The following is a 15,919-nucleotide window of genomic DNA, read 5'->3' as shown; positions in this document are numbered from 1 at the left end:
CAATATATATAATTTAGTCATTTTAGTCATTTTATATAATAGGGGTATTGTAGTAATTTTTTATGAAAAAATAATATTAATTTAGACAGATTCAAAATTTGATTCACTATTTTTCGGTGAAATTAATTTGTCTGACCTAATTTTAACAAAAATAATATAATTTAAATGATTATATATGTTAAATTTTAATTATTAAAAAAATATCTTTAAAAAAAGGCGTTTTCTATGTCTTTATACATCGATCTATCTATCTTAGTGATGATCATGCACATAATAACATGCTTCTTTGTAATTTCTTTGCAGACATTAATTTTGGGTGGTACAGACACCACGACAGGGACACTTGGTTGGGCTCTTGCTTTACTTTTGAATAATCGCCAAGTTCTAAATAAAGCTGTTCATGAATTAGACAGACATATAGGAACTAATAGAATGGTGATAGAAACGGATCTAAACAGTCTTGTGTATCTTCAAGCCATTGTCAAAGAAACATTCCGCTTGTACCCGCCGGCGGTGCTCAGTTTGCCTCACGAATCCATGGATGATTGTGTGGTGGGTGGATACCATATCCCTGCTGGCACACAACTTTGGACTAATATTTCAAAAATGCAACGAGATCCTGCTTTATATCCTGATCCATTAGAGTTTCGACCGGAGAGATTTCTGACAACTCACAAAGACATTGAACTTAAGGGTCAGCACTTTGAATTGATTCCATTTGGTGCAGGAAGAAGAATGTGTCCTGGAATGTCATTTGGTCTTCAAATGGTGCAGTTAACACTTGCTAATGTGCTGCATGGGTTTGATATTGCAACAGCCGATGGAAAACCAGTTGATATGGTTGAACATGCTGGGATAACCAATGTCAAAGCCAATCCGCTCAAAGTAATTCTTACACCACGTCTCTCTACCCAAGCTTATGTTTAAGATCGAAGGAAAGCACGCACAACACAATTTATGAGAAAAATACTACTTCATTTGCTGTTTTCTGTTAAATATTGTCAGTTATAAAATTATTAATAACAGTGACTACCCATATAAAAGTATCATCGTATAAAATTGATAATTTAATCAAATATATTAAACTATCTAGCTAATATATAATTCTCATGTATTATCTTTATAGGAAGACTATTTCATGTGTAAAGTCACCATTAATAATAATAATAATAATAATATGTTGAATCCTGTTGCATCTCTAATACAGAGTCCTAAAAGTTTAACGCACAGCATATTATTGTTATTAATATTATTATTATTGTTATCATTGTTAGAACATATTCTAATTTGATGTCAACCTAAAGAGTTTAATTTGTGCGTCTTGTAAAATACATGACAAAACCACCTCTTTAAAACAAAAGACAAAACCACATAAAGCAAGTTTTCATCGAATCTGAGTCATCAAAACCAACTTCACTGCTACCGACGGTGCCTCATGCCTCCTTACTCTAACTTGTTCTTTTGTGACTTGTGAAACCCCCGCTCACAAAAAAAAAAAAAATTATGTGAAACCAGAGACTTGCAGAAACCAAGGGAGAATTATGGGTATCTGTGGCACTCTGATTCTTGATTGCACCTCGAATGGCATCCCACCGCCCCATGTCCCCCCTGCATTTCATTTTTATATTTCCCTTTTTCTCAAAAGATAAAATCAACCATGTAATTCCCAAAAGAAGGTGCCACATCACACATGCCACCCCCACCCCTACCATCTATATAAGTAACCAAACACTTCTAAAGCCCAAAATATTATAGCTCGCGATCTGAATCAGTTTCCGTACTACTACTACTACGCTACTTAGAGAAACAACGAGAGAAAACAAGAAATGTCTTCCAACGACAATAAAGTTGAAGTGAGTAAGGGCAGAGAGGAAGATGAAGCAGAATTCGAGAAGGAAGAGTCGGTGCCCACTGTGACAAGCAAATTGTTCTTGAAACCCAGTGAGAACCAGAAGCCTGGGAATATGGATAAAGAAGTGGTTCTGCGGCGAATTCGTCACCGGAGAAGGGTCAACAAGGTCCGAGCCGCTGTGGGCTCCTTTTTCAGCTCACCTTTCTCCACCGACCACCATAGAAAGTGGCTCGACGATCCATTTGCCGCCTTGTAATTTGTAGTTTCCAACCCAACAATCTTTCTAAGTTTGTATATTAGCTTCGGGGATTAATTAGCTTCTTTCTCTACTTAGTTTCTGTTAGTTCCTTCCCCGCGGAATTCAAGTTGGATATATTGTATTTGTACTTTTTTACAAGGCTCAAAAATATGTTTTTTTTTTAAAGATACTTACATGTAATATTATTATGAGATGTATTAATGAATTGTTATTCTTTAATTTTTTTAATAAATCAGAATAAAATTAGTTTTTTATAACAACAACAGTAAATTTAATAGTTATCAGATCCGGTCTATCTAGCCTCGATCTGGCCAATTTGGCCAATTTACATGGTTCGGATTGGATCATTTATTTTTTGGGTTTTTTTCATTTTCAGAAACGATGTGGTTTGGCAACACTGAATTCTCACCTTCGTCTCTCAACGCACTAGACTGAAGATGGAGCACTCTCATCCCTGTCACTGTAGCTCACTGGTCACTGATGTGGCACCCAAACTCCCTTCATCTTTCGGCTCCGGTCTCTGTCACTGTCTCTGGTATTGCCATCAAGCTCGTCGTCGTTCTCTCAGATCGGGTCTCTCTCACGGTCTCGCGCGCCTTTCTTGCCCTCGTTGTCGCCGGCGACAGAAGCAGCAGGTCCCAGCGCTTCCTCCTCGCCGTCAGCTTCCTTTGCACAACCAGAAGTTGGTCCCAATTAGGTGAGTTTCAACAAATTTTCCTTTTTTTTCTTTTCTGTTTTGTTGCTGTCTTTGATTTTGTTGCTGCAAATATCAATGAATTAGTTTCTTTGTTGTTGAAAATAATCATCGACATGAATTTGTTACTGATTATGAACCTTGAATAATTTGTTGATGAAAATTCACTGAGTTAGTTTTTTTTTTGCTGAAAAATCATTGAGATGAATTTGTTATTGATAACATTAGCTGAATTTTGAATTTGTTGCTGTTCAACTCAAATAATTACTTAACTAAATCATTTTGTTGCTGAAAATCATCATTGAGTTAAATTTGTTAGTGATTGTACTTTGAATTTGTTATTTAAATTTTGGATTTTAATTAGTAGTGAATTGAGGATGATAGAATATTTTCAAGGAATCAATTAAATCTATTTATTTCACTCAGACAAGATATCTTTTATCGTTCAATGTGTTGTTTATCCAATTCCTAGTTATTAACTTATAGTTTTCTAAAATGACAATCTACCTTCTAGAATTTGTTACTGCACAAGCATGATTTAGGATAATAAACTTGCTTATTTGTTTGGTTAGAATAGGCCTCTTTTGTATTCATCTAATTAGAATATTGTTGTTGATTTTGGGTATAATATGCGTAAATTCTTTCTGAAGATATCTAGCTCTCAGTATCATGGCATTCTGTCCTGCTTCCCTTTTGTAATTTTGTAATTATATCAATAGCATCTCAACATGTAATAGATGTTGGCATCGAAGTAAGTTTTCCCTTATATCTGATGTGTCCATATATGTGTGTGTTTGGATTACGGTTTGTAAACTGAGGTTTGTATAAAATTGATTTTGTAGAATTAATTTTGATCAAAAGTGAGTTAGTATTAACGTGGTTTATGTTTGGTAATTCTTATTCAAAATGGATTATAGTAAACTAAATATTGTTTGGATTACATTATTCAAAATCACTTTTAGATAAAAAATTACAAAAAAGGACATGAATTTAAATAATTATTTTATGTTATCTTATAATTTTATTTTAAATATTTAAATAAATTTTAATATTTTTTTAGTACTCTCAATATTTTTTAGTATTCTAATAGGATTAATAGAATTATAATACAAAGTAAAAAAAATATTCCATACAAAAAAGAAATAACAATAACAGTAAAAGAACTCATATAAAAAAACAGAAATTTTATAAAAAATAATAATATACATAAGAGAGTATTAGAAAAAAGTACTATAAAAAAAATAAACATATGAATAATGAAGGACATAATTGGTACATAGAACCTAAAGTTCAATCTAAAAACGGAAAAGCTAGAATTTTTAGCTTTTGGTAAACCTGGGTTGAAAGCAGAAATCACTTCTGCATTTACAGCATAAAAATATTGCCAAACATAAAGATGAAGCTTTCAAGAAACTCAAACGAGCTTCTCTCTTCTCCAACGCAAATCCAAACACACCCTATGTAGTTGGAAAGCCTTTGATATCTTAGTTTTGCCCTTTTGCTGAATAACGGTTGGTATTTAAGTATTGTCAATTTGAATTCACAAGGGTCCTTTTTTATTTTTAATGATATGCTTATTCATTGAAGAACAAATGCACAATGTTGCTTGTAGGGTATTGTAAGGTTAATTTATTTGTAAACTGAACTATTGCTGCTGTTAAGATTTTGAATGTATTGAAATTTAAAGGATTTGTAGTTTACAAACTTCCTATTTGAACTGCTATTGCTATTGCTTAGTCAAAACTGTGCTTGACATGCAGATGCTACAGGTAGGAGCAAGGTTCGAATTGGTCATTGAATCGCTTTAACTACTAGTTTACTGATTTACTGGTCCAACCAGTTCAACTATGGTCCAACCGAAATAACCATTTTATAATAAAATAATAAATAAAATATAAATAAACATACCAAAATATAATTATATTCTAACATAAATCTTAAAATGTTACCCAAATTAAAAATATTATATCACCAAAGTGTTATAATCTCATCTAAATACAAACTAAATAAATATCCAAATATCAAAGACATTAAAATTTGTTATTAATCATCAAAATCAAAAGAGAATAGCCATATTCAAAAACCTTCAACTACTTCTACTTTGTTGGATCACACACTCTCAATGGTGATTCATTCATTTCTCTCAAACATCTCTTTTAATTTTATTAGGAGCAATTCTTTAATTAAATAATCAAAGCACAAACAGAAAAGGCAAAAAATTATGCTGCACAAAGCATGAGAATGCAAAAACAGCATGAGAAACAGTAGCACAACAAATAAACATCAAATTTTCAAATTAATGCAAGGCAGAAAATATCATCAGTCATGAGCAAAATATACTGCAAGATCCTCAAAGGAGCATTTCCAAAATCCAAATGTGGCGACTTTAGCTCCCTACCCCTACAAGCTCCATCTGCTCCACCACTACTACCAATCAAGAATAATAAGAACAAAATCAGCAGTGAACAAAAATCAACAATCAGAACTATCAAGAACAAACACCAATAATCAGCAACAACAATAAACACAATACTAGATAATTAAATAAAAAAATACAACATCTGAATAGCAAGAATAGTTCCATAATTACTGTAAAAAAATAATATAAATTACTCATAACAGAGAACCTAAGAAAATCATTACTCATAACAAGAACAGTTCAATAATGTTCATTACTCATCACCAGTAATAGAACTCACTCTGCAATTAAATCATTGATAATGAACGAACAAACTAAATTATATTGATTCAAAAAATCTAAGAAAATTCAAAACAGAGATCCGCAAGAAATTACTTACAAAAAAAATAATTAAAAAATAAAGATTCAGGATTTCAGAGCAGCGATTGAGGGAGAAGGAGCAAGAACACCAAGGACGAGCATATCGCAAATCGCAAGGAGCGAGAGTTCCATGGAGCAGAAATTACTTTCTGTGACATTTTATGTGATCTCCTTGCTGCTACAACACCACCACACACAAATCGTAACATGATAGAACAAATCGAAATCAGAAAAATAAAAAACTAAAAGAAAAAAAAAAAGAAAATCTTTGAAGCAAAGGGATGCAGAGAAACTGGAAGCAGATGAAGAAGAGTGAAGCGAACCATGGTGGTGACGAAGAGAGTCGTTTCGGATTCGAAAGGAAGACTAGCGACTGACTGTTGGAGAGGGGTTGGACTGTTGGACTGTTGTGCCTAAGCGTGACGGACGGTGGTGCCTGAGCCCAACGGGCGGTGTTAAGTGAGGCGAGTGTACAAAGGGGTTGGAGGCGACCGGTTGGACATGGAGAGACGACTGGACCACAGGGACGAAGACAATGAGAAGAATGGCAGCGACGATGGAAGCTAGGGTTGAGCACAACGGATGCGGCGGTGGTAGAGGCTAGGGCTTTCATTTTTCTTTGGGGACCGGGAGAAGGAAGGAGAAGGGAGAAAGGGCTCTAGGGCTTGGGGGGGCACGCACATGCTTTCAGAATGTTTTCTAAGCGAAACGGCGTCATTTCATTTGAACCGGCTGGGTTATGGTTAGGTCTGACTAGCCGGTTCTTGGCCAGTTTAGTAGTTTGTAGCCGATTTTTGAGTTAGAGGTTTTACCTAAAAACCGAACTTTAAAAGCTGCCGTTTTAGGTTTGGACCGGTCCGACCGATCGGTCAGGTCTGATTTTCAAAACATTGGATGGAGTATTGCTTTGATGTGTTGATATTTCATATAACGACGTGCACTTTTGAAAAACAAAATATAAATATAAATAAATTATAATTTATTTTATTAATTAGAGCTCTTTATTTTTAGAAACTATTTTAATAAGAATAATTAAATTAATTTTATAATTATTAAATTAATTATTAATTATGATTTATATATAATTTTTTTTATTATAATGAGATATTTTGAGAAAGGATAAAATTATTATTATTATTATTATTATTGTTGTTGTTGTTATTAGAGTTATAATAATTACATCATCATTATATGAGGACATATAGATAACAAAGCATGCATGTTGTTTTGATCATATTGATTAAAAAAGAAGCTCCCCACATTATAATGCATATGATCCCTATTGTACTTTATGGGTCATCAGAGACATATATACATGTTTTGGACAAAAAAGTTTTATCGTATATCTTTTATCACTACGTTATTAATGTCATTTATATTAATAACTCATATATATTAATATTTGTGTTTTAATATATTCAATTTTTAGGGTTATCCGTTTAAAATATTTATGTTTTAAAGCGCTAAGTCAGCATTCTTATAACATGACACGTGGCCTCTTATGACACCTCATCATCATCACTTCATTCCCTTCTTCTCATTCAATGAACCAAGGAAACCAAGGAAAGAAAGAAAAGAAACAAAGAGCCGTGAGTGAGAGAGAGTGAGAGAGAACAAGAAGCCATGGCACCGTAAATTTTCGGCGTTCGATTTCTTGAGTTCCGTAACTTCAATAAAAAAATCTAATCTGATTAAAATATTCGTATCTTCCTCTTATTTACGTTAACGTCACTTTTATTCTGGAGAAGTCGTCGGAGGGAGTCGCTGAACCTTCCATGCTTATCTGCTATTTGTTCTACTTCTTGTACTTACATTCTATATGTGTTTTCTTTGATTGTCTTGTATATCTTTGCAACTGAGAGATCTCACGTCTAGCGAAGGAGTGATGAGGATAGTTCCACTGGATTTTAGAGGGTTGGAGGAGAATGAGAACTGAGGTGTTGAGTTATTACTGATTAAAAACTAAGTACCTTAGATAGTTTACCTTGTTTCTGGTTTAAATTATAATTCTAAGTTTTGAATCCAAGTGTCGAAGTTCTAGGATTACCTCTAGCTTTTCCGAGACCTTATATAATCTATGTGGGCACCTCTACCATGATGAAAACATTCGGTTCTCATTCCATACATGTTGTTGCTTTTCAGATGCAGGACGTGACGCGCCTCGCTAAATGTGCTGGATTTACTTTCTAGTCGGCCTTGCCTTCGCAGGTCGAGTCTAGAGCTTGAGTATACTTATCCGTTGGAGCTCTATGTATTTATGTCCTTTACTTTTCTGTATAAGCTTTCTATCTTATTCTTCTTCGTGAACGGTGCATATTCTGTTTAGTTTTGATCGTACGCTCTTTCTTTCAAGGCTCCTAGATAAATTATCCTTGTTATATATGTATATATTTTATTTTTAGGGATCGTAGCGCCTCATCACCTTTGATTTACGACCTAGGCGTAAGTCTCTGTGTGGTAAGGTGTCACAAATGTGTTCAAAGGTAAAGTTAGCTTAAATTTCTTCCATCATGTATCAATTTTCGAGGAGAAAAATTTTTTTAAAGTGGGTAGAATATAACAAACCGCATTTTTGAAAAAAATATAAATATAAATAAATTTTAATTTATTTTATTAATTGGAGTTCTTTATTTTTAGAAATTATTTTATTAAAAGTAATTAAATTAGTTTTATAACTATTTGAGTTCAATTAAATTCAGATTCTTATATATATTTTTATTATGATGAAATATTTTACATAATTAAAACTATAATTTTAGTAATTTATAAATAATGAAAATTATATATATTTTAATTTGAGTAATTGATATTTTTAACTTAATTTAAAAATAAAGTTTAGTTAATAATTTATTATCGAGCTAGATATCCGCTGATATGGGTAAATATCGGTACTCTTCGGTGACCTTAGCTTTGCTAATGCTTCACCGTATATCTTTTATCGTTATGTTACTAATGTCATTTATATTAGTAACTCATATATATTATTACTTGTGTTTTAATATATCCAGTTTTCATAGTTATCCGTTTAAGATATTTATAACTTGAATTGCTGACTCAGCAGCTTTAAGACGTGACACCCGACCCCCACATTCATTACACCACATTATCATCATCCTAATCTCATTTCCTTTTCCTTTTCACCGTAACATTGAGAGAAAGAAAGAGAGAGAACGTGACATTTCCATGGAAAACTGAAAGCTTCTGAGCTTAATTTCTTGATATCCATAACTCCAATAAAAAATCTAATCCAGTAAAAGTGTTCGTATCTTCCTCCTATAAGTGTTGGTGTCATTTTTGTTTGGCGGAAGTTGACGGTGATGTAGCTCCCATTTCCCTTGAGTTCGGCCAATTGGAGTTCTAGGAGGCACAGATGATTTCTGTCGTTTTCTTCTTCAGTCGCTCAGTCAGAAAGCTTCTTTGGAGCTTTTGTTGTTTTGATTTCATATGGAGGTAGGGTTTTGAAAATTTATCATCGGTTAAATTGGTGTTGGATAAATGAATTGATGTTGTGATTGATTGATGATTGAATTTGACTGAATTTTTGTTGAATTTTTGTGTTTAGTTTGTGGGTTTGGTCAGTTTAAATGCAGCCAAGAACCAAATTATTTTGATGAATTCGGGGCTTGAATGTTATTGGTGATCAAGTAGAATTGGTGAAATTTGATGATCGCATTGAGATTTAATAAGAAATGAATTGATGAATTGATAACATGATTTAAGATATGAAAATGGTTTGATTTTGGAGGCTGTTTAATTTTTAATTAGTTTTATTTTATAATTGTTTGATATTAAAAATGGTTTTGATTTATTGGAAATGATTTGAAAGAGTTTGAGAAATAGTTAGGATGGGACATGAGAAGGGTGGCAAAGTCTAAGTTTTAGGGGAGATGCTGCCGAAGTTTTATTATAAAATTTAAGACTTTGTTTGAAATGTTTTTTAGAAACAGATTGGATTTGAGAAGCTATATTGTTTGATTTATTAAGAAAATACTTATGTTTCGAGTTTTATTCATTTAAGAAAAGTATCTGTTTTGAGTTCGATTTATTTTGAAAAGAATTATTTTCCGACTTTAAATTATTTAAAAAAAAGCATTATGTTTTAAGGTTGATTTAAATATGAAAAGAGCTTATGTTTTGAATTTGACTTAAAAAATTTCATTCGGAGGAGTTTTAGTGAACTCTAAAAGTAATTGAATTTTGATTGAATGGTTTCGTTTTGCGACGTCTAGGAAAAAGTTAAAGAATTAGTTTTAAGGATGAAATTGGGATTAGTTTTGGTTTTGAAATTGATTCGAAACTTCTAATTTGTATGATTTGATATTGATTTGATTTAGAAACTTTATTTGCTTAAATTCAATTTAAGAAATCAATGATTGTTAAGGATTTATAATTATAAGTAAATATCGATACTTTTCTATAAATTTAGCTTTGTTAATATTTTATCGTATATCTTTTATCATTATGTTACTAATGTCATTTATATTAATAACTTATATATATTATTACTTGTGTTTTAATATATCCAGTTATCCGTTTTATCCGTTTAAAATATGTATGTTTTAAAGTGCTGACAGCACTCTCATAACATAACACGCGGCCCTGATGATACCTCATCTCATTCCTTCCTATAAGTAAATATCGATACTTTTCTATAAATTTAGCTTTGTTAATATTTTATCGTATATCTTTTATCATTATGTTACTAATGTCATTTATATTAATAACTTATATATATTATTACTTGTGTTTTAATATATCCAATTTTCATAGTTATCCGTTTAAAATATGTATGTTTTAAAGTGCTGACAGCACTCTCATAACATAACACGCGGCCCTGATGATACCTCATCATCATCACTTCATTCCTTCTTCTCATTCAACAAACCAATAAAACCAAGGGAAGGAAAGAAAAAAAAAAAACAAAGAGCCGTGAGTGAGAACGAGAAGCCATGGCACCGTAAACTTTCGACGTTCGATTTTTTGAGCTTTGTAACTCCAATAAAAAATTTAATTTGATTAAAATGTTTGTATCTTCCTCCTCTTCACATTGACGTCATTTTTGTTCAGGAAAAGTTGTCAGAGGGAGCCGCTGAACCTTCCATAACCACAACCGTGAGGAGCGTCGCCGTCGAGCTACTGTTGTTGCTAGATAAGAGAAATAAGATTTTTAGATGCGTTTGATTTTATGGGTTAGACTATTTGAGTTAAGGGCGCTTTACTTAAACTTATTTTAATTTCAAGAATTGTTACAAGTCGATATTAATGTGAAAAGTATAATTTTGTAATTTCGTAAGTCTTATGGATTGAATTGAGTTGTTTTGGATGAATAAAATTGTTTGATTGATTGATTGATCGAATGAGAAAGTTGAATGTTCTGAAATAGTTGGCTGATGTTATTAAATTGATTTTTTCTTGAATTACTGGAAGAGATTTAATCTTGGAATTTAGTTTAATTTTGGAAATGATTTGATTTTAGAAAAGATTCAAAACTGGAATTTGGTTTGATTAATGAAAATAATTTGATATTTTGAAAAGGTTGAGAAGGGTTTGAAGAATGTTTGGGTGGGACCTGAAAATGGTGGCAGAATCCGAGTTTTAGAGGAGATGCTGCCGAAATTTTTATAAAAATTAGAGATTTGATTTGAAATGTTATTTAAAAAAAAGTTTGGATTCAAGAATTATATTACTTGATTTCAAATTATTAAGAAAAGAAATGAAGTATGATTTGGAGCTTTATTTATTAAGAAAAGTGTTATGTTTTGAATTTGATTTATTTAAGAAAAGAATTATGTTTTAAGTCTTTGGAAAATTTTGATAAAGTGATGATTATGAATTGAGTTTGATTATGATTTTGAATATTATTGAAATGTGATTGGCAAGGACGGTGGTCTTATCCCGCTTGCATACTTGAGATTAAAATGTGAGTATGGTTGATGTTGTGAGGACGGTGGTTTTGTCCTGCTCACGGATTTGGCGAGTTGAGGATGAGGGATTCTCTCTCTTGTCATGGTATGGATGTGGGGAAGGTAGAAAGGGACTCTCCTTCGTATTGTTTTTCCCCACATCTTGCTCTGGTTGTAAGGTGAAAAGGCACACTCCTTCAACGTGAAAATGCACTCTCCTTCGTAATTCCTCCAGGAGAAGGTGGAAAGACACTTTTCTTCATTTGTGTTCCTCTTGGGGATTCGCAACCTAGAGACAATATCCGGGTTAGCTACCGAATGTGTCGGGCTCTGGTGATTTAACCGACATGTGAGCTTACGGCCAGTAGGACAGGCATTCATCATACTATATTTGTTTGCTTTCTCTGGGTGTGCTTAAGTGCTGATAATTTCTGTCTAATTGTTATCTGTTTTATTTGCTGTAATTGATCTCTGATTGTGTCTATCTTGCATTATTTGTGCCTGTGATTGATTCTGTTTTAGGTTTGAGTTTTGATAGTGATTTGATTTGATTTGGGCTGGAGGCCGAGTTGATTGATTTGGGCCGGAGGCTAAGTTGATCTAATTTGGGTCAGAGGCTGTGATTGGTTGGATTAGTGGTAAGTTTTTATTAAAATGGTTTCTTAGTAAGCGGTGAAATGTATGAAATATTTTTTTGCGTGAAATTTTTATTAAAAAAAATATGAGTTTTAAATTTGGATAATGAACTGACGATCAATGCGATTGAAAATGGTTTTATTTAAAATATCTTCTTATAACAATTTTTAAAAAACCCTCTACTGAAAATCAGCGAGGACGATGTTCTCACCCCGTACAGACTTCTCTTTTCAGGACAGACGAGGAAGCTTGCGGAGTTATTGTTAAGTTCTTAGATATGCGGTTTCTATTTGTATACATATGTTATAGATTTTCTCTCGTCTTTATTATTATATTCTTGTAAGAGGGATAGGAGTCGTGACTATAATGACATGTATATAAATAATATTTATAAGTTACTTGTGTAAGAAGTTTTGTATATATGTATATGCATGTTTGTATTAGTGAAACGAGCTTTCAGTTTTTCAAAGAAAACAATGATACGGTTTTGAGTCATAGGTTCTTATTTTATTATTAAATATATGAAGTCATCATAATAATTCTTGCTATCAGAGTAGCGCAGCCGGAAGCGTGATATTCTGATAGTAAGAGTGTTACATTTCATAAATCACGCATGCAAACTGCATCAACCAGTAAAAGGAAATATATCCTAGTTATATGGCATCTCTTTTAACATATGCAATTTAAGTATATTAGAGGCAAATTGCAAAAACTATAAACAAAACTATTACGGAAGACTTAAATTTAGTCATTTCTCTGTACTCTATGCCCAGTTTATGATGGACTGATAGTCCTTGGATGACATCTTTTGATCCACGTAGTTGGAAAAGACTTACTCGTTATTCTATTTTATAGTCTAGTGGTTCAAATGTAGCACTAGTATCTGTAGCATTATTGTCAGCCTCTGGAAGCTGCAATACTGAATTTGGTGACCCATAGCCATTCGATGAAGTAGAACCAATAGATAACTCGTCTTTTTGATGTTGTATAAAGCTCTCTTGTCTAATTCCATCATCAGCTGGAAAACATACATTAGATCTCTCTGCTAAATTTTGAAAAGTGACATTTCTACCTTGTTGAGATAAATTTAGTGGCTCCAAACAGCTTTTGGAAACCTTCTGTGTCTCAATAGCAGATCCAGCCATTTATGAATCAGCTTGCATTTTAAGATCATCTTCTTTTAAACCTGAGGGTTCCTATGCCTGAGAAATATGTTGTTCATCATGTTGACAAGCTTTTGGTTGGAGTTGAAAAGTAATATCATCACCATTAGTGTCGCATCTTGAATCATCACCATTCGTGTCGTATCCTGGCGTGCCATCAGCTTTAGGAGCATCCAACTGACCAATATAATTAGTAGCCCAAGAATTTTCACCAGAAATAAGCTTTTCATTGCCTTCAATATGTTAACCTCTTCACCCAAGGTGAGATGAAATTGAGGGGTTTATAACTTTAATATTTATTCATATTCTTCATCCTTCATGAGGTAGTTGCTTAAGATACTTATTTTGCTGTTTTCATTATTACATGTATAATGCATTCTCTTTTCCTATGTTGAGCAATGCTGCAAATTACTAAATAAAAATTTGTTTGTTTCGTCAAATTGTGGTGTTATGGACAACACAAATAATTTCTTCTTGCATCAAATTACTAAAAACAATGTCGATGAAATCCACGAAGAACAGAGGCGAGGGAGAGAAGAACCACCTTGAAGGTCTGAATGCAACCGTCAAGCGACGAAGAGAGCAGTACGACCACCGACCTGAGAAGAGAAGAGCGCGGCCGAACGTCGCCAAAGAAGATAATTGACTATGAGGAGCATTCGGATTAACAAGGTTGTTGTTGTTGGGATCTATAGTGAGCTCTTCAACTTCCTTTTCAAAATTATCTCTGAGACTCTCATGGGCTTTGTAAGCTCTATCTTGTTGTAAATGCCGCCTCAAGGTCCTCTCAATTTTAGGATCAAAGTCTAGAAGAGGTTCTTTATCCCTATTCCTGCTCATAAACAACAGAAAATGAATAAAAGGTGGGAATCTCTACGTCAGATTGTAGAGAATTCCCATTAAGGTATCCTATGTAAAATAAATAAAATAAAATAACTGAATAGATTAACAGAAAATTCAAACTAATGAGTATAAAAGGCTATAAAATTCAAATTCAATAAGTAAATTAACTAGAAAAAAAATAAAACAACTAAGGGGACACCAAACTTAATTTCAAAAATTAAGAGAAAATTTCAAATAAAATAAATATTTTTTTCGAAAATTAAAGGAAAAAATGAGTAAAATTTAAAAACTAAAAACACCTGATGTAAGCAATCAAACAACGATTAGTTGTCAATTACAGTCAATCCCCGGTAACGGCACCAAAAATTTGGTGCAGAATTCAAAGTCCGCAAACTAACCAACAAGTGTACCGGGTTGTACCAAGTAATACCTTAAGTGAGTAAGGGTCGATCCCATGAGGATTGATGGACTGAGCAACAATAGTCGAATGAATCACTTAGTTAGGCAAGCAAAAAGTGGTGTTTTGGGGTTCAAAAGCATTAAAACAGTAATTCAGAGAAATTGGTGTGAAAAGTATGTGAGAAGATAGTTAAGATTTCGGAGTTGTTTATTCTTCCAGATTAAGTTTTCTTACCAACTATTTTAATCATGCAAGATTCATTTCATGTCAAACTATAATTGACTAAACCTTAATCCCTTAGTGATCTAGTCTCTTCTAACCTAATCAAACGCCAATTCTTTGGTCACTTAATGTAGATTAGAGGGTTAGGTTCAATTCTAGTTTATTAGTTACAAAAACCCTAATTACCCAAATATAAGAGGATTATATGTCATGTATCCCGTTAAGTCCAAGTAATTAGCAATTTAGAAGGAATTTACTTTCAAGCTAGTAGTCAGGTGAGATAATTTTTCCAAGAATCAACAAGAATTCATGTAGAATAAGAGTTATTTTCTAATACACTCAATTTCATAAGATGAAGAACGAAAGTAATTCTTGAAATTAAACCAGTACATTAATTAAAACAGAGTGGTAATAGTATCAATCCATGAAAATAAACAGAGCTCCTAATCTTAACCAAGGAAGTTTAGTTTCTCATGACTTAGAGAGAAAACTAGGGTTCAGAAGTGTGAAAGTGTAGAATGAGATCCGAGAGAAGAGATGATAGCCCGAAGGGCTAAATCTTTTTTTCTTTTATATCTAACCTAATTTTATTTGAAAATAAAATAGAATAATAAATTCTAAACCTAAAAGATTGTTTTTGAAATAATAGTAATGATAAGAAAGTAAAATAAAATAATCATTAACTAAATCTTCAGCCATGAAGCCCTTCTTTATGATCCAAATCCGCACTACTGTCGGTAAACGCCAGTTCAGCGTTTAGCACCCCTGGGGCAGTGAGGTTTCTGTCTTCCTAGAACTAAATGCCAGGCTCGGCATTTAGCGCCCCATGAGGCAATGGCTTGGGTGCTGGTTACGAGGCACCTGGCGGTAAACGCTGAGTCGTGGCATTTAGTGCCGTGATGCCGAAGGAATAGTATAGACTATTATATATCGTTAGAAAGATCTGAAAGTTGGCTTTCTAATGCTACTAGAATTGCGTCAATTGGACTTCTATAGTTCAAGTTATGCTCGTTGGAATGAGAGGAGGTCAGGGTTAATAACATTCACTTTGTTCCTTTTTCTTCTGCACAAATTCTGTCAAACTCATCCGAATCTTTGCTGAAATTAATAAAACCACAATGCGCCTCAAAGTAGCATACAAATGAGTAGATTGGGGATTGAGAGATCT

General features: G+C 33.0%; 3 protein-coding genes across 12 annotated transcripts in view; 2 read left to right on the top strand and 1 right to left on the bottom strand.

Annotated features, from left to right (window-relative positions):
- LOC107610176 (cytochrome P450 CYP82D47) overlaps positions 1-1,078 on the top strand; it is an 8,572-nt gene extending 7,494 nt beyond the window's left edge. Inside the window, exon 2 of the mRNA XM_016312274.2 lies at positions 304-1,078. Coding sequence (XP_016167760.1) covers positions 304-927 — 624 coding nt within the window. The 3' untranslated portion in view covers positions 928-1,078. The remainder of the gene's footprint in view (positions 1-303) is intronic.
- LOC107610174 lies at positions 1,481-11,248 on the top strand. Of its 6 annotated transcripts, none has more exons than XM_016312267.2 (4): positions 1,481-2,111; positions 2,488-2,808; positions 4,566-4,585; positions 10,652-11,248. In XM_016312267.2, exons 2-4 carry the CDS (start codon positions 2,592-2,594, stop codon positions 10,763-10,765), a joined length of 351 nt encoding a protein of 116 aa, XP_016167753.1. In that variant the 5' UTR covers positions 1,481-2,111; positions 2,488-2,591; the 3' UTR covers positions 10,766-11,248. The 6 variants fall into 6 exon arrangements, 4 of the variants coding, with proteins under 4 accessions (XP_016167753.1, XP_016167758.1, XP_016167757.1 ...); XM_016312272.2 differs by having other exon boundaries at positions 1,483-2,111; positions 4,566-4,574; XM_016312271.2 differs by lacking the exon at positions 10,652-11,248 and adding an exon at positions 7,727-7,964 and having other exon boundaries at positions 1,483-2,111; positions 4,566-4,574.
- Positions 4,724-6,547, bottom strand: LOC107610173. Of its 5 annotated transcripts, none has more exons than XR_002350293.1 (2): positions 5,604-6,547; positions 4,724-5,232 (listed from the first exon to the last, which is right to left on the bottom strand). XR_002350293.1 is itself a non-coding variant. In XM_016312266.2 (2 exons), exons 1-2 carry the CDS (start codon positions 6,195-6,197, stop codon positions 5,097-5,099), a joined length of 426 nt encoding a protein of 141 aa, XP_016167752.1. In that variant the 5' UTR covers positions 6,198-6,539; the 3' UTR covers positions 4,724-5,096. The 5 variants fall into 5 exon arrangements, 1 of the variants encoding a protein (XP_016167752.1); XR_002350294.1 differs by having other exon boundaries at positions 4,724-5,229; XR_001613418.2 differs by having other exon boundaries at positions 4,724-5,759; positions 5,908-6,544.

The sequence above is a fragment of the Arachis ipaensis genome, chromosome B07 (genome assembly GCF_000816755.2).
Source record: "Arachis ipaensis cultivar K30076 chromosome B07, Araip1.1, whole genome shotgun sequence".
NCBI lineage: Eukaryota > Viridiplantae > Streptophyta > Magnoliopsida > Fabales > Fabaceae > Arachis > Arachis ipaensis.
The sequence above is the reverse complement of the archived record's forward strand: the minus strand, read 5'-3'. Positions and strand labels throughout refer to the sequence as shown.